Below are 22,863 nucleotides of genomic sequence, written 5' to 3' on the forward strand. Positions count from 1 at the left end.
CGTCATATGCTTTAAGTGATAAATAATGTTTGATATTTGTCACGGCGTCACGTTGTAATGTGAGGTGACGGGCGGAGATTGAGTTATCCGCTTTATGAGGTATATGTTGAAGTATAATATCTGACAGAATTCAAATTTTAAAGCAGGAAATTCAATTAACTTCCAGCTTCTGTTAGCAAATTAGATTGCGAATATTAGCAAGAGTTCCCCTCAGGGTGGCCTAGTGAGACAGAGTCACATGTGCTCCTCTAGTTTACATTTAGCTACCTGGTGCGCTTCTGTTGCGCTGACTTCAGGAAAAAGGTTTATAAGTAAAGCTGCAAATTTTACACATTGTATTTTATTTAAACATTCTGACAAGTAGATTTTTTTTATATTTCTGATTTGAATTATATAAAACAATATGTTCTTACACATTCTTACAGTTTGTTTTAGAAGATAACTGCAAATCTTCACATTTTAACCCATTGCTATACCAGCGGACAGCATAAACATTTTATTGATATAATGGCATTGTAGCTTTGTAAACCCTGACAGGCTATATTCTTCTCCCCTAATAGCGCCATCCAAAGCTACCTAACAGGAAGCCTCATCTGTCCACAGTTAGGCAATGGACTGCCTTCATGTGCTTGCAGTGATTTAGTGCCCTCCTCCAAGGGAGTAGAAATATATCTCTCAGCTGTCCACTAATATCTTTATGCACTCAAGTGTGTTGAATGAAGCTATAACATTCTTCAGCGTGACAAATGCTCCATTAGAGTGTATATATTATTCCGACTTTATTCAAGTAAGACCTTCTCAAATGCTATTAGAACAATATCCAGCATTAAATTTGATGGTAGATACTGTACCTAAATCTATAAATACAGAATGAGATTAACACATTTTGTTTCTTTCTTCTCTTTTCTTAAATCTGAAATTAGTCAAACTGTGCTCAGTATGCTGCTGACAGAAAAGAGGAAGAGAAGATGTGTGACCACCTGATTTGCGCCGCTAAGCACAGAGACCATGTAACAGCCAACCAGTTAAAGCAGAAAATCGTCAACATCCTCACCAACAAGCACGGTGCCTGGGGCACGCTGGCCCAGAGGTAGGTCCCCACACTTGAACAAGTTTAACTGCAGACCTACATGGGTGGTGTTAAGACTTCAAGATAAACTATAGCCACTCAATGTTAGGTACAACCTACAGGACAAAAGTTACCTGTTCACAGTACTCTGCAGTCAGAGGATAGGGCCACCAGTTAATGTCATTTTCCCAGGATCCGATAGGGTCAGCAATCAGGTCAGCAAATGCAATTACAGTGCCGAGTGGCTTAATCCTCTGGGGACAGCTGATTGGCCAGTCATCTAACATACCGGGGTGGAAGACGGGGGTTGGGGTGTTTCTGCAGCATTGTCCAGGCATTCATTGACCCTCTCAGTAACACAGCCCAGCACCTGGTGGTAGTTGCAGCCTTCCCCATGGGCCCTGTTAAAACAACCACCAGCTCTCCCACTCTGCTGCTTACTTTTCACTATCATCCACATGGTCCCATGGATGAAGGGCTGGTTAGAAGCATTGACAGCTAGTTATTTTAGACAAACAAAGGAGTCACAGCAAGCTGTTTTGTTTTCTTCTGGGCTTATGGCTGGGAATTACAGATATGACAAAAAGCATGCAGTTTTTTATAATAGCAGAACTATGAACAATGACTTGGTGCAGGGAAAGCCTCAGGCAGTTTGAGTTAAATATCCACATCACATTATACAGGCCAGTTGTAGAAATGCACAGTAGTAGTAAATTTGTTCACATAAAATTAATTCAAGAGCAGCCAGTTGAGAGAAAGTCTGCCACTTTATACACAAACCGCAGCTGCTTATTTGCCAAATTTTTGCGTCTTTGCTGAAACAGTAGCTTTAAGTTTGTTATTACGTTTTAACGATACAGTGCAGATGTTCGACTGGGTTTGCTGAGCGTGAATTTGTTTCAGATCTTAAACCAGGTTTCCTCATAATATGAAAAAATGTTTTACTCATTTTTATAGCTTTATTTTATGTTTTTAATGTTTCGAGCATTTTCCATCAAAATCAGTAGATGTTCTAAGCAGCTAAATGTGTTCTTTATCCTTCTACTCACGGAACATTGTGTGCAGTAGCCAGTCTAATTTTATCAAATGCATGTATATTGACATCACATGCTGCAATTTCCTGTTGACACTTGGATTTGTTAGAGGCAATAATGTATTGCAATTGCTTCCAGAACAATGGCAGAAAAACTGACCTTATCCAAACACTGTGTTTAATATTATGTTAATATTTTGACCGTGACTGTGAGGATCTCAGGGTCCAAGTACAGATTTTCTTAAAACTGACTGAACCTTAACTACCCATGGAAATCTATTGGACTGAATTCTGGGCTCTTGTTCAAATATTTATGGAGCTTCTCTCAGAGGCATAGCATTTGCATTGAAACAAAAGGTTATTGAGCGTGGGTGCATTGTAAATGATACCGCAAAACTTCCAACAAATTCAAATTTAATGGTAACCTGCTGGTGAAGAAAAATGATGCAATATGCTCACAAGCTCAAGGCAGTGTTGCAGTTCAGCAGCTCAGTCTTATTCAATGCTACATTAACTTTCCCATTTATGCTTCTCTTGTAAAATATAAAGCCCTCAAGCATTTTGAGGTGGCTGTCTGTTTTGTGTGTGTGCGTGCGTGCGTGCGTGCGTGCGTGTGTGAGTGGGAGTGAACCTTTAGTTAGTAATGTTTGTTTTTACCGTCTTGCACAGAGATTGCTTTGCCTTTAACTCCCAAGTTCCGCCTGGGGACATGCCAAGGGATATTTATCATTAGTGTAGGATATATTATAAACAAAATTATTCATAGGAAGGCAGTAGTCAGACTACTGACACTTTTCTTTGTTTAGTGTTTTTTTTTTTCTTTTCTTTTTTTTAAACCGCATGTTTGCAGCTTTGCTCATTAGATGCCCAAGTATTAGATTTCTCTGTTTTTGAATTCCTGGTATCTGCAGCCAGTTGATTTTAAGTTGTTGTTCACATTAGAGCAAACAGTTTTAGGAAATTGTGTTGTAGCACCTACAGCAAGAGCGGTAAATAAGGAAATGATCTGTACACGGCGTTAAAACAGCTGCTCTACAGTCATATGATCTGCCTGAAAAATACGCAGATCAGACCCTATGGTGGCCCGTTGGATCCATACTATATGCTTGCTTGATGATGAATGTCCCTCTGTATGGAGTCAGCATAGAAAAATCAATAGTCCTCAAATTGAAACAGTATAGGGTTGTATTGATCCGCTGTGCTAAATCAAAATGAGGAGGCTTTGATACATCTCTCCAAGACAGCTCCCTGTGCAGTAATGACACCCTATCAATTTTAGCTTTACACTGATAAATCAAGTTGAAAATTGGATGTCAGAGTTTTTTCCAGGGAGAGAGTGATTTTCCCTGCCCTCTGGTCCCCTCTGCTGTTGACCTCTGAACCCTGCCAGTGGATTATAAAGTTCAGGCTCGTCTAAAGTGAAAGTAGATGTCAAGGCGATGCTGATGAATTCATTGAAGACTAATGTCCAGCACTTTTGCAGCACGGGACTACCGTACTGTGACAGCACAATAAATTCTCTCTACAAAGTTAAACTGCAACTTTATTTTATGCAACAAAAGTCTTTTTGAATACACCGTTAGAGTAAAAAAGGCAGCTTAATGGTGTATTTGTTCATTTTCTTTTTTTCTTTTTATTGTTTTATATTTTGTTATATATTTAAAGGTCTAATTTTAATATTGCATTACATTAACACACACGCGTACCTTTAAACACTTGAAAATTCATTGGATTTCATGCACTGATACTAACTGCTTCGACACAGCCAACCTAACACAAATGTAAAAGGGAGCTGAAGCATACAAGCTTCTCTTTGTTCCCATGCGGGCGTCTGAGTTCAGTAGCATCACTGACAGCTGACGGAGGAGCCTCTGCTGGCCTCCACAGCAGACCTTAACCTTACCTGACTAGTCTATTGATTGTCAACATTTCTTCTGTATAATTACTTTTTTGTAGCAGAGGAGCAAAAGGAAAATGGCGGCATATATTGATCTGTTTCGAGGCAGTGAAACAGCCGTTTCCCTTGACTAACAGTGAGTTTCATCTCTGGCACGTGATGAATGGTAACAATCTGCCCGTGGATAATAACTTTGTGATGGAATGAACCTTTTTACTCACAATGTGCCCGCAGTATTTGGTCCTTCCTGAAAGGGGTTATCAATTCTAATAGAATTCTACTACCACAGTGGGGGTGTGAGCACCTTCAGAGATCCTTAAAGCCTTGCAAGGGTTGAGGTCTGATGATCCCTTTGGGGCAGAAAACAAAAGTCAAGGTCCCCAATTGAGCCTGACAGTAAAAACAAAATTTAATCTGGCAACATACTGGATATAATTCAAAGACACGTTTATACTTGACGTCCAGAGCAGCAAAACGTGGATGATCCTACATTCTTATGATTAATCTGAAGTACTCTGTTAAATATTGTAAAATCAAAAGGGGAATCTTAGAAGCTGCTATAAAATGAATTCACCTCTAAGGGCTTTTTTTTCTGTTCACATGCACACTTCAGATGTTTATCTCCCATCCACTCTACCAAAGCGGTTTCTGCTCTTCCTTATTTTTTTAATCTACTATGTACAGCAATAAAATGCAGCTCTGTTTAAGACAGCCTCTAAGTGAGGGTGCATTTTATAATCTTCATTAATTTGATCTTATTGAAAACATGATGCTTCTTTGTTCTCGCTCGCTGCTATCCTCTCTTTTTCACATTCGTTCTTGACCTACACCAGGCTCTCTTCCCTTGGGGCCCTCTTAACCTTGTACGCTGTGCTAATTATCTCTGGAAAGAGGCCCATTCACGCAATCATCAATTTCAGTGGGCGTTGAAATTGAGCTGGGCATTGCTTGACTGTGCCACATTTCCAGTGAAAGATAGGTTCCGGAAAGCTGGCGATCCAGGGGAGCTCACCAACAGCACAATGTGGCTCCTCATCCCTCGTATGTCTGTCTTCATTATGCCAGATGACCTGGAGTTAATCTTGTTGCCGCTGTGTCCTTTTGTCTTTGTCCAATAACGTTCTTCAGTGTGTTTCCATTCTATCTCTTAATCAACAAAAGAAAAGTCATATCCAGTAACCCGAAGCATTTCGATCTCAGCTTCGTAACCTAAAGTCTGCGGCAGTCTTGAGAACAGCGATGAAAAGCTATGGTGAAATTAAAGAGATGAAAGTATTGTGTGCCATTTGCAGCCCTTTGTGATAATCTAATCATGATGTTGGCCAGACAGTCACTTAACACTTGGCATTCGAGAGACACATGATCAGACTTGGTGTGTTTTTATAGAGGAAATTACTTTGTATTTTTTTCCTTACTTTATAGTTTACTTTGAACGCAACGGGCTCATCACCATATGGTTGCCAGTCACAACTTTCATGCACAGGGTGCTTTTTTGTGTCTTTTTAGTTTTTTAATCTAACAGCAGAATGTTGGTGAATGCTGCATAAAAATCCCCAAAAACAAGAAGAATGTGCTGGTTGACAGAAGATGTTTTCACATTTTTTCGCTTTGGTTTGCAGCCTCTGCAGGCTGCCCGATGGTTTTCATGGCGTGTGAGGTCCCTGTCATTACAGTGCCACATGTCTGGTTGTCATTTTAATGTACACAAAGGATAGGTTTCAATAAATCAGTGTTAAATGGGCGAACGAGAACTGACTACTATGGCAGAAATTACTGGTTGAGCAGCTAGATAACAAGTGAACTATTTATTACTGTCTCCTTATTTTACTTTAGCTCAATTTTTACCTTAACTGAGACATTTCAAACACGTTCCTCGTGCACTTTTTAGTTCACACTTTTTAGATCACATAGTCAGAGCCTGTTAGGTTGGCAAACAGAAAAAGAAAAGACCACTTGTCCTCAGAATTACACTAAAAACTGGCGTGTTTTCAGTGTCCGTGTGTGTGTGTGAGACAGAAACCAGTCGCTGCTCCTTTGAATAGAATTGTCTGTGATTACTGGCATTTATTATAATTACCCCCTACTCATGTCACCAATGGAAGCTTTTTAAAAGGAGTATAATGGTGTTTTATTGAATCAGCATGTCCCTGTCCTTCCTCCCGACTGCCTCACACAAATCCCCTCTGAGCATAAATAGAATAAAAAGAAAATCTTTAACCATGAGAAACTCATCTGTCTGCAATCGAGCGCTGTGCAAGTTTTATGAGCCATTCTGTTTTAAATGGCTTGAAAAACATGAAGTTAATTATTGCTTTTGACAACAGATCACTGTGGTCACTTATTTCTAAGGCATTATACATTTTATTACATTTACAGATGTGAAGTTACAGAGAAATAGGTGCATATTTCAGTTAGTGTTGAGGACTCTTAAGTAGCTGGCCTGTAACGTGTTAGGCCATTGCTCCAAAAATGATGCATTGCATCTCAAAGGCTATAGATGGATGCTGACATTTTAGTTCTACAGTTGGATCCATAATTATTTGGACAGAGATAACTTTTTTCTAATTTTGGTTCTGCACTTTGTCACAATTGATTTTAAATGAAACAACTCAGATGCAGACTTTTATTTTAGTGGGTTGAACAAAAAGATTGCCTAAAATGGGAGGAACTAAAGAAAGCTTTCTGTTTTTAACACAATCACTTCATTTCAGGTGCTCAAAAAGTAATTTGACAAATTAAATAACTGAAAATAAAATGTTCATTTCTACTACTTAGTTGAAAACCCTTTGCTGGCATTGACAGCCGGAAGTCAAGGACGTCACCAGATGCTGGTGATTCTTCCTTTTTAATGCTCATCCAGGCCTTAACTGCAGCGACTTTCAGTTGTTGGTTTTTTGTGGGACTTTCTGTCCAAAGATTAGTCTTCAACAAATGAAATGCTCAGTTCGGTTAAGACCAGGTGATTGACTTTGACATTCAAGAATATTCCACTTCTTTGCTTTAATAAACTCCTTGGTTGCTTTGGCTCTGTTTTTTGGGTCATTGTCCATCTGTATTATGATACACCTTCCAATCAATTTGACTGCAATTGGCTGGATTTGAACAGACAGTATGTCTCTGAACACCTCAGAATTCAACTGGCTGCTTCTGTCCTGTGTCACATCATCAATAAAAACTAGTGTCCCAGTGCCATTGGCAGCCATGCACACCCAAGCCATCACACTTCCTCCACTGTTTTTCAGATGATGTAGTAATCTTTCTTTTTTAGATTTTTTTTTAAATTTTTTTTTTTAGCAATGTCCAATCTAGTCTTTCTATTCTTGAGGCTTATGAGTGGCTTGCACCTTGCAGTGAACCTCTATATTTACTTTTATGTAGTCTTCTCTTTATGGTAGACTTCAATATCAACACACTTACATCCTGGAGAGTTTTGTTCACGTGGCTGGTTGTTGTGAAGGGGTTTCTCATCACCATGGAAGTGATTCTGCGATCATCCACCACTGTTGTCTTCCATGGACGTCCAGGCCTTTTTGCGTTGCTGAGTTCACCCGTCCTTTCTTTCTTTCTCAGGATGATTTTGCCGCTCCTAATATCGTAGCAACTTCTCTGATTTTTTTTTTTTCTGTTTTCACAGCTTAACCCTTTCATGCATGAATTATCAATTGGTATTTCTTTTTCTTAAGTATTTTTATTAATCTTTAGGCAGGAAAAAATATTTTTGAACTTTATTTTTTTTAAACGTACTTTTCAAAAAGTTTTTTACATGTCCACTTAGGTGGACAACTGACTGACCAGGGGGTGGCAAGTATACCATCAACACTGACACAAATACAAGAAAACAGCCTTTGAATAGCTGTCCACTGTAGTGACCACTATACATGTAAGGGTTAAGGGTGGCTTGTTTCACGCACACGAGAGCTCCTTTAACTGCATATTGTCTGTTCACAACAAAATCTTCCAAGTGCAAGCACCACACCTCAAATCAACTGGCCTGTTATCTGCTCAATTGACAATGACATAATGAAGGAACTGCCCACACCTGCCCATGAGTTACCTTTGAGTCGATTGTCCAATTATTTTTGGTCCCTTGAAAACAAGAGGGTGGTACATGTTAAAGAGCTGAGACGCCTAAACTCGTCATCCAGTTTAAATGTGGATACCCTCAAATGAAAGCTGAGAGTCTACACATGTCCATGTCTGTTATATAACAGTAATTGGACTTACTGTAATTGTTTTAGTAAACAGATAAAAAAAAACTTGGGGTTAATGTCCAAATATATATGGACCTAACTGTATATCCCTATATAGAATTTTGCAACTTAAGTGTGTGTGAAAATTCCCATTTGACGATTTTAAAGTTTCAGTTTTCATCAATTATCTACCTTATAAAGAACCTATAGATGCAAGTCATGAAAATATTGTTTGATTATTAAATAGCGGTAGAAACCACAAAGCAACTCAAAATATGACCCATTTAGTTAATCATTAATCATTAGTTGGTATTAATCTCTGGCTCTCATTCAGTTTTGGGTTTTTTTTGTCCTTTTTTTGTCCTGTCTCCTCACCCCAACGGCAGACTACTGCCCCTACCAGAGCATAGTTCTGTTTGAAGGTTTCTTCCTTTTAAAAGGGAGTTTTTCCTTCCCACTGTCGCCAAAGTGCTTGCTCATAGGGGGTCATATGATTGTTGGGTTTTTCTCTGAATGTATCATAGTAGGGTCTACCTTACAATATAAAGACCCTTGAGGCGACTTGGATTGGGTAAAATTGAACAGAATCGAACTGAACTGAATTTTTCCAATGTGTTGCCCAGAAGAATGACAATTTCCTAACACAGCATTTTGCCACATTGGTTTGTCAGTTTATGTACACTATCATTATTATTTCTTACGTTTTATAGATGTTTGTTATGTTTTCTAAGATAAGATAAGATAAGATAACCTTTATTAGTCCCACACGTGGGATGACTAGATGACTTTCCTCTCCTTCTGCTTTTATGGCTCTCTGAATGTCTTTTTCTGTATTGCCAGTCAGTTTATGGTCGCTTTTCCCTTCATTCCTTTGATAAGCTTTACAACAATGAGTCATGAAGTAGTGATGCAAATTTGTGGCAAAATCCACTGACTGTGCCTGTCTGTTTTAATGCAAATACTAGTATTTGGTGTCAATTTGTCTGTAATTGCCAGAGGAAGTGATACATTATATTGCTGTATCAATGTTTTTGCCTTATTCCTGTAACTGTAGTATAGGTAAATATTTGGATATTTGTATTTTTGGATAGCTTTTTTACGTTCGACAAACAAGTGTCTTCTGTTGTTAAATCTTGCTTCCATCAATTGCATCTTATTAGCAAGGCCAGACACTATGTTCTACATAGGGACCTTGGAAAGATTATCCACGCCTTTTGACATCTAGGATTATTGTAACTCACTTTACTTCGGTCTTAACTCTACTCTTCTCCATAGACTCCAAATTGTTCAGAATGCGGCTGCTCGTCTCCTTACTGGTAGTGGGCGGCGTGTCTCTATTACCCCTGTCCTTGCAGATCTGCATTGGCTTCCCATTAAGTATCGCTTTAAATTCAAAATCCTGCTGCTTACCTTCCGAATTATTAACAATATAGCGCCAAGCTACCTCATTGAGCTACTTAGATTATACACCCCTACTAGAGCACTAAGATCATCTTCCCAGTCACTCTTGGTACTGCCGAGATCCCGGCTGAAGACTACAGGTGACCGAGCGTTTGCCATGGCTGCACCCGATTTATGGAATAACCTCCCCATCACTATACGCGAGTCTGATTCTATCCATTCCTTCAAATCGCGGTTAAAACCCCACTTATTTAGCCTCGCCTTTTCTACTAGTTAAAACGCTTGCTTGTTAGTTAGCTTAATGCTTATTCTTATCTTCGGCTTATTCTTAATTACTTTTAATCATTTAAAAAAAAATTTTTATCCTTTACACTTAGTTTTCTTTTATGCTTTTATATGCAATTCTTTTGCTTTTGTGTTTTTAATGCCATTCAACCTGCTAGCATGTTTTGGTACCTCGCCATAGCCCTCATCCTTCCCTGTTACTTCATCCTACTCTCTTGAATGTTAAGCACTTTGGTACACCACTGGTTTTTAAATGTGCAATATAAATAAAGTTTGTTGTTGTTGTTTACAAAAATGTGTTACTTTTCAATGTGTTAATCCATCACTTACATAGTTTTATTACATTTAAGATGATTTTAATTGCCTGGCACAGTTTCACCTTTTTAATAAACACTGATACTATTTGCCAAATTATCAGAAATATTTCAGGAAACTATGGAGTTTTTGCTGTCCTTTTATAACCGCAACATAAAATAGATTTCACCCTCCAACCCAATGTAAGCCAAAATGTTTTGGAATGATATAATTTCCTAGAAACTGTTATTATTTTGAATTACGCCAGTTAGCTTTCTCTTTTCAACAACCTACGTTTCACGTATACTTAGGTGTTCATCTCAAAGACCTCAACACTGGCTCCCTGAGGAAAGATGCCCTTTAAATACATATTTGAAAGAGCAGAGAATAGACAATAGTCCTGTTACAAATTTATCTTACTGCACTTAGCAAGTCTGAAAGCGGCCATAAATAATGGTGTTCCAGTTTCCTGTAGGTTATCAGTGCTGGAAAATTAGCTTTTAAAATGCGGTTTGAAATCCATTTGGGTGATTGATGGGTGATGGGACTAATAAATTTTGCCAGTTTCTAGCGGCCGGCTCACAGCAATTCTTTATGGTTGTCATGAAGCCAGACACATTTGATGTGTCAAATAAGAAAGGTCTCCAGCCATCCCTTAATGAATGATGTTGGATGAACAATTTGTTACTGAGACAACACACTATCTTTCTATTAATGATTCTGTAGCTGGATTTGTGTTTTATTACTTATATTAAAAATTGATTATCTGAATTTTTTTAAAAATGAAGAGACTGGTGTTGATTGTTAGCTTTTGCAGCATATTAAACAGTAAAAATGTGTGCATACATTATCCAAGTGCAGTTTTAAAATCTGCTATTCAGGCCCATGGATGAGGAAATTGCTGCATTTGGGGGGGAACAAACTCTCATTTCTTACAATGCTTTTAAGACATGGACGTGCTCTTTAGTGTTTCATTGCCATTTCCCTATTGGAGAGCTGCAGCTGGAAGCTCGATGCCATCCAACTGTGTATCCCCATCAGGATTGCAATCCTCCTGAGCAGTTTTTGGACCACCCTCAGAGAGGAGGTTCCTTCAGCACAGCACTTTGGCACAGTCCAAATCCGGTATAGCACTGACCACATAGTGTAGAATATCACAGTTCCTCCTCAAACAGCAGATTTAAACTGAAACCATCTGCACAGGCCGAAACAGGCAAGGAGACATAAAAAATGCCGGCGTCCAACTCATTAATCAGTTGATTGAGGTTTGGCTTGTTGTGTATTTTCTTGCTGTTAAAGACAAATGAAGATATTTTGGCTTGAAGTTGTACTCAAATAAGCAAACAAGCACTTTGTGTAAAATGCAGCAAATTTAGTTAATGCTGTTACAGGGAACTCTTCAAAGAGGCAGATTTATCCCCCACTGGCATCTGCTGTGTATTTGTACTAAGAATTAGGGGCCATAATCTTCAACAGTAATCGCCCAGTTGCCTGCAGTGGATTTACATTTTTCACACTGTGTAATCTCGCATTTACAATATCATTTACGTGGGTGTCTCCTTTCCACCCACTGACATCTCTCTTTTCTTCAGTGAGGCTTTGAGGGAGATTGACAGGGGACAAGCTCAAGGCGTTCAGTGTTGCTTTGCATACAGCAGCTCATGATACTTTGCGCATACAACATGTGCACACACACACAGACACACACATATACACTCAGTTTTGATTGATACTTAACTGAAACTGAGCTCATGTTGCTGTCAGAGCCCGGCTAAGTCTCCTGAGCCTCTTGATTTCTGACACTGGTAGATATTATATTTATGGAGCAAGAAGGCTGTATTTTGTGATGTGATCCCCTCTAACACTTTAATCTGTTTAGACTCCCTCAGTACTGTAGCAGGGAAGGGGGCAGAAACTATACAATGAAATAGACGGTTGCCTGCCAGGGTCTTACTGTATCCAGCACACACAGGAAAATCTCAGCTTGGATTTGAACACTCAATATCCCGTCCAAGGTTTTATTTTGAGATTTGAGCGCCTGTTTCTAGATTTATTCTGTTTCTAGATCTACAGATGCCCTGTATTTGTATAATAAATGAGCTCAGATGTTGAGGTACTGAAGTGTGCTGCCCTATTCGCACATAGTGTCATTGTTAAAGAGAACAAAACGAAGGAAAAATATGTGTTATTTCTTCACATTTGGTTAAAATTGGAATGGCTGATGTAAGGATTTCTCGTCTGTCAGCTAGAGTTGATGCAATTTTTTTCCTTCTCCTTGGTAAAGGTAAATTAAAGCAAGACTTGTCTTGCTGTATTCCCCTCTAAAGGAAACATAAAGGCTTTGAAATAGCTCCAGCTAGCGTGCAGTTGGAACAAGCAGCACTTAGAAACCTAATGCTGGTTGTGGTGCTTAATGGTTTGCATTAGCTGCAAGCAATAAAATTATCCCAGGTCCTCACTAATGTTGAAATAATCATTTACAAAGATGGTTACCACATGCTGGAACTGTTTTCTTCTTTCTCTGTCTTTTTTTTTTTTTACCACCCTAATTCGCTGTTATTAATAATGAATAAAAATGCAATTTTCTATTGGGTTGCTCCAGGGCTCTGGGAATCATTTCAATGAATATTTCAGCACATTATTTTAATCATGGCTCCACATACTCAGGGAGGGGGCTTGTTTTATAGGCTCATGCCTCAACCGCCTCAAGACCCCGATCATTAAACTCCACGCTGTCTGCGTTGAGGTTCCTACCTTTGATTTACAAGACTTGTTAAAAAACATTGTAAAAAGGAGGCAAGCTGTGCCATTTATACTTGTAATTTGATGCTGTATTTGTTAATGGGAGTACTGGTGATTTATGCGTGCAGCGGCCGCTGCTGCTCCCTGCTCTTCTGATGCTATAGCATTAGCAGGACTAACATTAGTAGGTCGGTGCATGCAGTATGCAGAGGCCCAGCTTAATATGCCTTCTAACTATGGCCTGGTTTTTCTCCACAAGATGTTTTCCTCTGATAAGAACGTGGCTGGTGTAATCAGTTCATCATTGTTTGCTCTGTCTAACCTGCCTGTCCTTTGGTCTCCTCCATAGTCAGCTGCATGACTTCTGGCGTCTTGACTACTGGGAAGATGACCTGCGGCGAAGGCGGAGATTTGTCAGAAACCCATTTGGCTCCACCCACCTAGATGTCGTATGCAAGGAACTGCAAGAGTATGGTGAGTTTTTATGGAATGTGCATTTAAAAAAAGAAAGTTTTCATAATTAGGGCACTAAAAATTCACATCCAGCATTATCCCATTTCAATGCTTCAATGTTGCCATTAAAACATTTTTGAAAAAGGATTAAAGTTTAGCCTCCGCTTGTCCGTATAGTTTAACATGTTGCTCAGCAGAAATTTTTATAGATAATATTTTTTATGAGTCCTGTGAATTGAACATGACACATCCATTTTATTGCACTTTTTATTATCATTGCAACACATACTCTAGAGCAAATTGGCTCTCCCGCTTTATTATTTTCTTCTTCATGCCTCAAACCTTTCTCATTGACCGAGGCAGCCTTGCAGCATTGCCCACCACCTTTTGTCGGTTATTTCTTTATATCCTGCCACACTGACTTTTAAAAGCTACTCAGTACTGTTAAAATCCCTTGGCAATACTCTCCTGCCTGTAATTGAATAGCAGCGCAGATGTTTAATGGCACAAGTTTGAATGCATTGAGGCTGAAATTAATAGAGTAAGACCCATTTTAACTTTATGGAAAACAGAAAGCAGGGAACTCTTTGTGGTCAGCGTAGCCTTGTTGTAATGGTTGCAGACGCATGCATGATCATGACAATGTTCCCTGACCTCATTGTGCCTCAGTTTTGAGCTACTGAACAGACTGGTGGGTTGGGTTCGGGATGTCATCTGGCTACATTCAGCTCTTGCGCTATCATGGCTGCTGTAGTATGTATATCATGGCAACTCTGTACATGAAGATGAGCTGGTGTTTCAGTGGATGATGCTCCACCCATATAGAAATAGCATTTCTCAGATTTTTTTTTTATAGTGGTCCACTGTTACGTTCGATAAGTACAAACGTGGCTTTTCAGCTCTTTATTGAGTCCATTGTAAGAAGGGCTCAAGTCAATTAATGTTATATTAGTATTTTTTTAATCCACTTAAAAATATCAAAGAGCTTTTAAGAATCTTTGATGAAGAAATTGCATTGTGTTGCATCAACCCTGCCTACCAATAAATAAAGTGGCACTAAATGCTTAACAGATCAGAACATTCGCAATAAACTCTCCTCCCACTCACCTTCCACTCAACACTGACATTTACTGTATTTTGTTATTTATTTATTGTTCTTAAAATAACTTTAACTCAGTTCATATCAAAAAGAAAAAGAAAACAAAAGAAAGTTTCCAAGGTATGACCTATATTGTGAAAATCCTCTATAACATACTCTATGAAATTGCTTTAATACTCATACAGATGAAGGGTAAGAATATATCAGTTACAAACCAGACACATTTTTATTTGTCAAACTTCACTGTGCAGGTGCTCAAAGTATGCATTATCTCTGTATTAATCTAGGGTTTTTACCTTTATAATAAGCGCCTTAAGGCAACTGTTGTTGTAATTTGGTGCTATATAAATAATATTGAATTGAATTGAATTGAATTAGCTGCTTTACTGACTCAGGTAACACCTGTCATACTGTGAACTTTACTTGCTATTTACGTCATTCGTTCACCAGAATGTTTTGGAGCTTTCAGTTTTCTTTCTGCAATGTGACATTAGGACCTCAATGAGGTTGACGGAAGACTTGTTGAAGTCCTGCTGGCATGCGGTGGTTTTAATGAGCGGAATAATGTATAAACTTGTCAAGTGAAAGGGATCGCCTGCGGTCGGATGGCCCTCTTGCTCTCCATGAGAGGTGAGCTGCACTTTCAGGCTGTTTCCAGCAGTCTTTGATGTGGTTGCGCAGTCGAGGCCATTTTTTTGTTATGAGTTAAAATGAGAAACCTTTTGTTCTTTGTAACAGCTTCAGCAGGGTTTTTTTTGGCAGTGACAGTTGGCAGTTTTAAAAAAAATGGATTATGACACATTGTGCTTTTTACAAGAGTATTCACTTTTAATTAGCATAGTATTAAGGATAGGACCTGTTCTTTGTAGATAATCCTGGTGCAAAGGCTGAGAGGTTGGAAATCATTTGTCATATCCAGACTTTGTTTCTGGGGTTTGATGGAGATGCTATACAACTCTTTAGTGGCTTCCAGGCAGCATAGGCACTATAGTAGAAAAACAAAGAGGCTTGTTTGACTTGGCCCATGAGAGTCATTACTGAGGCTTTAAAATCAGAGACTACTGGAAAACCAGCAGGTTGTCTAAACTGAATAGCCAGTTCCTGGTTTGACAGCAGGATATGACAGTATACACTCAGGCACCATTTGAGTTTGAAGAGGGCAGACTTGCATGATTGTGTTCAGAGTAAATGTCAGTCTTGGGTAAAATGAAAGTGCAATAGAACATTTTTTAAATCAACATTTCAGCGAGTGGCTTGCATGGTTGTTGGCACCGCATTCTTTTGTGTTTTCTCTTTGATATTAAGAAGATTTTTTTATATTTCACAAGTTTTACCAATTATTTTAACCGCTTTTTATCTTTCTTTTTTTTTAAAACTGATGGTATTTTCAGACTTTAGAGGTTAGTAGCACATGTTAAACGATGATGTATTTTGCAATAAGGTTTTAGTGAGTTTGGTGTTTATCTCAGAAAAAGAATGTCCTCTGTGGAGTTTTGATATCATTCAAATTTAATACACAACTTTAAATGTAATCTGTATTTGTTTAAATCAAGTTATTGTTAAAACTAGTACAAGTGTAACTTATACAATGTGTGTGCAAGAGTGTGTACAATCACGGACATGTGTGATGGGAGGTTAAACTCTGCCTTAAACTCTACCTCGTTGTCTATTAGCAGCATTGACAGCTTAGCCAGCACATTCTGTCTCTGCCCTCTTCCTGTAATAACCTGCCCTGTTACCGCCAGCCTCCGCCCAGTATCCGAGTATATTGTTAGGTGATTGGAATTGGGCAAGCATGAAATGGAAGTCACGTTAATATTGATCCAAATGTTTAACGGGGTGTTTTACCTCCGAGTGTCCTTGCTGTCTCATTTCAGGTGAGCACCTTCTCTCAGAGCTGATTGCCCCAGGCAGAGATCTTTATAGCTCTGTACTTCTGCGGAGGCAGAGTCATGATGTGATATTAACCTTCTCCAGCTTGCTCCAGCTTTATAATCACAGATATTAAATGAAGATAAATGAGCTGGCTAACATGTAAATCCAAAATAACGGCATTTGAATGCAGCTTTTCAGCAAGTATATGGAGGTGTGGGGATTATTAGACCTTGTTTTTTAATGTTTTGATGAAGAGAAGAGATTGTTTGTAACCTCTGATTATTCCAGGATATTGGATAAAGATTACCCCAAGTGGAAGCGTCTGCACTGTATAAACTCCCTTACATCAAAGTTGTTATGTTTACATTTACACACTTAAAACACATACAGATGGCCTGCATTGCAGGAAGTATGAAGTTGTCATTCCCCCCTCCTCCCTCATTTCATCTTTCAGTGCAAAGTAAATAAAAGTATAGAGACAAGAGGCAGAATTGCATCGCCCTTCACAGTAATGCAATCCCATGAACAGGACTCTTGTGGAATGTGGAGCCTGTGGAGACCAAGCGTAGGAGGACAGGATTTGAATCTGGGAAACGGAAGAGATATATTTAAACTGTTCTATAGAGTTCATATTCTATAGATGTTGGAATGAGTGTGCAAAACTTGTGTGAATGATAGTGCAGTCTGGTGATAGTGTTGTAAATAATCTATGTTTGTATAAAACAGGAACGCTCCTGAAGAAGCTCTAAAGTTTATTTTTTTAAAGTCAGACTTGAGATTTTTAAGTTGGAGTCTATCTTCAGATACAAGTTTTGTTTTTATTTACAGCATAATAAGTGAATTACAAGATGTAACAAATTGTTGAAGATTTTCCCTGTGGCTCATACTGCTATTTATGTGTCTAGATTACTTTGGTGTGAATTTTCCTGTTTTGGCACTATGTCTTCCTGCAGTTAAATATAATGGAACCAGGTGGCATTTACATATAAAAAGTGTCACTTTCCAGAAATCACGATCCACAATTTAATGCTTCCACAGACCTTGTTCTGAGTACGAACTGATTTCTCACTGGTGTACATTTATCAGCCAAAACAAGAATGCAGCTAGCTAAGATTGCAGAGTAGAGTGTCATTAATGTTTACTTGCATAAGGAGGAACCTCTAATCATGGATAGATGGATGCTTCCTCAGAAAGGAAGAGCGATACAGTTGACAATCATAATTGAACAGAACCGCTCACAACAAAGCTAATAATGAAATACATTTTTGAACAGTGTTCATCGGAAAGTGCCATTTACTTTATTAAGCTGACATCGTCTCCATTAGTGGGCGACTCTTAACAAAAAAATGGATAAACAGGACTACAGGCTGGAGGACAAAGAAGGAGAATTGATTTTGGGATGAACATATGAGAGAAGGATGTTGTGGATTTCTTTTTGAGGAATGGCGAAAAGTGTAAGAGGGAGGGTCTGTATTATATATGAGACTTGCAAAAAGCCATGCTTACACTACACTACTGAGATAAAAATAAAATTCCAGTGCCACAACGCTCAACCTGTATCAATACAGTATATCAAGAATGGACCCTGGCAGTGTTGCTATAGTTGATTAAATGCTCCTTTGAAGTCTTTTCAAAGCTCATCTTTTCCACATTGTGTAATAAAACTGCTCAACCCTAAAATATTTTCAAAATGGGAGCCTTTATCTAAGCTTGCAAAGTTTATTTGAACTGAACAACTGAATAACTTTTTTAATTCTTTAGCATATTTTAAACTCTAAATAACAAATCTGTCTGACCAGGGCAAAAATTAAAGATGAAGTTAGACTCAGTGTTTTAAGGAAAGTTGTGCCATATTGGGCATTGCATATCCAAGAGGGTGAACTCCGGACTTTGTGCGTTCAGAGACGGCCTCTGTTAGTGACAGCCGGCAGGTCTTCATCAGCCTCCACTGAGGTCATGAAAGCTCTGCATTGCACTTTACTGAGTGTAATTAGTGCACTCTGAGGCAGTTTCAACTCGGTGATTGAACAAAACGACCCAGGAGACCAGTGATCGGTAGCTCCTTGTGGAACTGTTTCTAAAGAGCTTAAAAGCAAACTGCTGTGACACTCAGGAGTCAATGACAGTAGCTTTTCACAGATTGCTGTGTATGTTATTCTATGTTATGTTAATGCTGTTGATCAGGATATGAGCCAGCAGCTCGGGCTTGTGAGAGGCAGTCAGAGCTTTCTACCACATAGCTTTTTTTTTTTCTCTCTTTTGCATGCTTATTTATTTTATTATTGTTATCATTATTATTTTGTAGTTTTCAGGTGATTAGAATTAGGCTAAATAAATAAATACAATAAAATATAATAACTGCTTGGTTAAGTTTACGTAAAGATTTTCCTGGGACTGAAATGCAAACTTTGACATTAACCGTGTCTTATAGAAGTTTTCTCACAGAAAACCTTTAGGCCAAAAAAATAAATGAATCTGTGTATAATTTGGGGAATTCATAAAACCAAAATAAGTACAACAGTCCAAGAAGTTGGTTCAGACATCTGCTTTTTATTGTTATTTATTCTAAATTTACTGAGGAGGAACAGTGTCCCAGCACATTACCGAAAAGAAAATTAAGCAGTATCTCAAAGTAGACATTTGCAGCAATTAAAAACTGTATTCATCCAAGTCTTTTCATTGTGGTGTTAAGACATACAAAAACTACACAACTCTCCAGATTTAATTATTGCCAAGGCAGGCAGGAAACAAAATACAAAAAGAACATCTATTACTTTTTCTCCAATCCTAAACTCCGAATTGTTGCATTCAAGCCTACTAAAGCCAACCCCACAAAAACATAGCAAACTCTTTTCTTGCTGTTTTTAATGTTTGAATGGTGCATTGAGTTTGATGTTATATCAACAAGTCGGCGCTTTAGAAACATGGCAACCCACCAAAAGAGAGAGAGATCTTACCTCAAAGTCCACTATTGCACGGTTGAAACATATCATAGCAAAACATTACAGTGTGATGGAGTAGAGGGCATTCATATGCATCCATCCATGAGAGTTTATCCGCAACCAGGAAGTTAACCTTGGAGAAAACAGTGACTGCATATCAAAGTAAACTGGAAACTACAAAAGAAAAACTTGAATGAAAACACACGAGCACATATATTAATCAACCAAAGTGGATCATAAATTTATTGGTGCTAAATGGGTATCACAGAGTCAAATATTCAACTAAACTATGTAAATGACAGACTTGACCACCTGACTAGTGAGGGTGTAAGTAGAGCTCTGTCAGTGGATGTTGTATTTTTTATTGTTGCGCTACATCAGAAACATAATTATATCAATTTTACCTGCAAATGCAAAATAAGATAATTCATAAGGCACATTTCACTCCATCTATTTTTTTTATTGCTAAAGCATAGAGCTGAAAAGACTATGACATGTCCTTCAGTAGGCGACACGCATCTTCATCAGCCAGCCCTCGTCTCCATTCATTTTTATTTTGTGTCAATCACATGAGTCATATCAGGTCCTTGAAGGAACATTCCTCTTGTTTTGCTACGTTCGCCCAGGGTGAACTCATGAAAAGCTTTCTAATGAGTCTGCCTCAACATGACTGCACAGCAAGTCCAGTAATGGTGACAAATTGTTGACTCTTCTCACAGCAGCACTTTTAATATGAGAGTCCATCCAGGGCCATGACTCTAGAGAACATCGCTTTTCATGTCAGCACATTTTCTCCTACATGTCATACCACTCCATTTCTTATTTATAACCGTATTCATTTTCTTTTCTCTGAGAACTAAATTGCATTTTGGGCAAAGCTGGGTTCAGTCCTCTCCTCCTGCATTGTTGCCTGCCCTAAAAAAAGGAGATGTTGGTCGTTTGCATGTAGAAATCAGCATGGTTTATTTGGTCTACTCAACCCTGTCCAGCCTTGCCAATCAGAACATCGGCCTGTCTGCCGAGGTTTCCCTCATTTACTCTGAGTATAATGATGGTTTACAGAATTACAGTTTTAAATTTCTCTCTTTCTGCTTTGATTTCTGACCGCTGGCTGGCTTTTGGCTTTAACATTGCGCAGAATTCATTTCCGAAATGCTCAGACTGCTTCCTTTCGTCTGATGAAAGCACTCCAGATATGAGACAGAGCAGGAAGCAGACTTTTTTCTTGGTAGCAGTGTTGACAACAGTCAAATGTGACCTCTTCAAGACAAGGTACATGTTCCTCAGGGGAGGGAGAGGCGAATTAAGAACTGTGCTGAAAGGAAACATGTCAGGCTGGTGTCAGCCACCTCCCGTTTCTTGATATGTGTTCTTCCTTTCGCAAACGCAAATTTCTCCTCTGGTTATTTCCCACATTGGACGTCAGAAAGACAAATTCACAAGAACGCTTTGAGCGGCTGTGTGGCAGGCACATGTTGGAGATGTGCTGATTTAAGCTGATAAATGTGTTGTTGGAGCTCTTTGTTTTTTTCAAGGATGTATGAACACATGCTTCACTATAGCCATATGATGAAGTCTTGGTCTAATTGTGCTGTCTGCACAGTCTCCTTCTTGTCAAGTATCTGCAAGAGGCAAATGATATCTCTAATCTGCTATGAGCTTAAGACGTATGCCTGACTCAGCTGTTGGTCTTTTAAGATGCAGGTAGCGTTTTGTTGTTGACCTTGTCTAAAAATAAAAGCTGAAACACCTCTGATGTTCAACCACTCGAAAAAGCAGTCAGTGAGCAAATGTGTACTCTGACATTCTTTTATATGGAATGGCAAGTACATTAGTGCGTATCTGTATCAGGTTCATCCCACGTATCACTATTCATTTCACGCTGAGATTCTCCGTGCTTTATTTTTCTCAGTTTTTATACTTTACCATATGTTTGAATTTTAGTTTATAGATAGGAATAAAAAGTTTTTTTTCCACCAAATATTATCCAAAAATATTTATATTTTCTCAACTGCTACAGTGTGTGTGTGTGTGTGTGTGTGTGTGTGTGTGTGTGTGTGTGTTTTGGTGTGTGGTTGTGTGTGTGTTGTGTGTGTGTGTGTGTGTGTGTGTGTGTGTGTGTGTGTGTGTGTGTGTGTGTGTGTAGTTGCGTCTGTATATGGATGCGGAGTTACAAATGTCATTTGGTGGGTGTGTGGTTTAACTTTTTTTTTTCAACTTGATTTTTGCTGCTGTTGCAATAGTGTTGTTTTCTTGTTCGATATTTATTATCCCCTTTAGTAACACACACTTATTTTCTTTTATTTAAATTCCTCACTGACTTTTCAAGCACGTGATTGCTCAGTCGTAGGGTACAACTACTAAACATTTTGATTGGATTTTACAGTTTTGCTGAGGAAAAATGTAGCACTGAAAACTTCTGTGGTAAATAGCAGAAATAGAAATAGACTGGTGGTGGATAAGCGGCTGAGAAAACTAATGGATAGGGGCTAGCAAGTAGCATCCTTCATGCTAAACTTCTGATAGCATTATGTACACTTTATTACGTTATGCTTCAAAATATTTGCATAGAAACTATAGAGGACAATGTGTATTATGTTAAACATATATATGAAATGAGTTCCCATGTTTTGAGCTTGGATAGCCCAATTAGGTTATAAGCCTTCCAATGCAACATAGTGCCTTATGAACTCAAATCAATATTAGATAGCAATGTTTCTGTGTGCTTTTCATGTTTATTTGTTTTTCTACTGAGTTTTCTGAAATAAAAAAGAAAAAAATCAAAGAAAAAAAATTAAAAACTACAGGCACACACTTCTGCCCCACCTGCTTTTAAATAATTATATAAAAAAAATCATTAACCGAGTATCTCAATCTCATATAAGCACAGTTACAAATCCTGCTATTAGCTTCAAAGAGCAGTAGACGACATTTAGTGCTCTCTCTTCCCGTACTTGCTTTTACAGCCTCTGAGAAGGACGAAGTGGTCAAGTCTAAGACTGTGTACCGCAGCCCAACTGTCACCACTCAGAACTCTGAGACCGAACTAATACTGGATGGAGACGACGATGCTGTCAGCCTGCTGCAGGAGAAGGAGATGGACAACCTGGGTGGTAAGTATAAATCACCACTGCTGCTTGTTCCCATCCTAATAGCTGGCATAATCGGTGAAGTCATTGGATGCATGTGTTATAGCATTTAAAGTGCACTAAAATGAAATTGCAGTGGTAAAAGTATATCTGAAAGTAAAAACCTTGAAATATTTGGTAAGAGCATGATGCACAGTAATTGTTTGGTACTTTTAGTATAACGTGATATATCGGATGTCGGATAATACACCTATTCTCATGCAATGATTTGACGGTATTAACCGGTATTAACCATAAAAAATAATCCTAATACCACACATACTTGACAGCTACTGTATATTATAACATAATAAGTCACACTTTTAATAGATACAATCTATTGAATGGAAAACGTTTAAAATAGAATCGATTTTTATATTTGGGTGTTAAAGAAGCTTAATTATTCTTAATTCTGCTGCATTATTTAATTCTGAAGAGCCAAAGAATAGAAATCG

At 38.4% G+C, this 22,863-nt stretch overlaps 1 protein-coding gene across 8 annotated transcripts in view; it reads left to right on the plus strand.

The window, feature by feature from the left end:
- Positions 1-22,863, plus strand: part of nbeab (neurobeachin b) — a 201,929-nt gene that overhangs the window by 110,307 nt on the left and 68,759 nt on the right. For all 8 annotated transcript variants that reach the window (XM_005926454.2, XM_042219652.1, XM_042219654.1 and 5 more), the window contains 3 exons: positions 924-1,090; positions 13,261-13,385; positions 22,247-22,393. In XM_005926454.2, the coding sequence (XP_005926516.1) occupies positions 924-1,090; positions 13,261-13,385; positions 22,247-22,393 (439 nt within the window). The remainder of the gene's footprint in view (positions 1-923; positions 1,091-13,260; positions 13,386-22,246; positions 22,394-22,863) is intronic.

This window comes from Haplochromis burtoni, unplaced genomic scaffold, assembly GCF_018398535.1.
Source record: "Haplochromis burtoni strain Fernald_Lab_line unplaced genomic scaffold, NCSU_Asbu1 Contig_36, whole genome shotgun sequence".
Lineage (NCBI taxonomy): Eukaryota > Metazoa > Chordata > Actinopteri > Cichliformes > Cichlidae > Haplochromis > Haplochromis burtoni.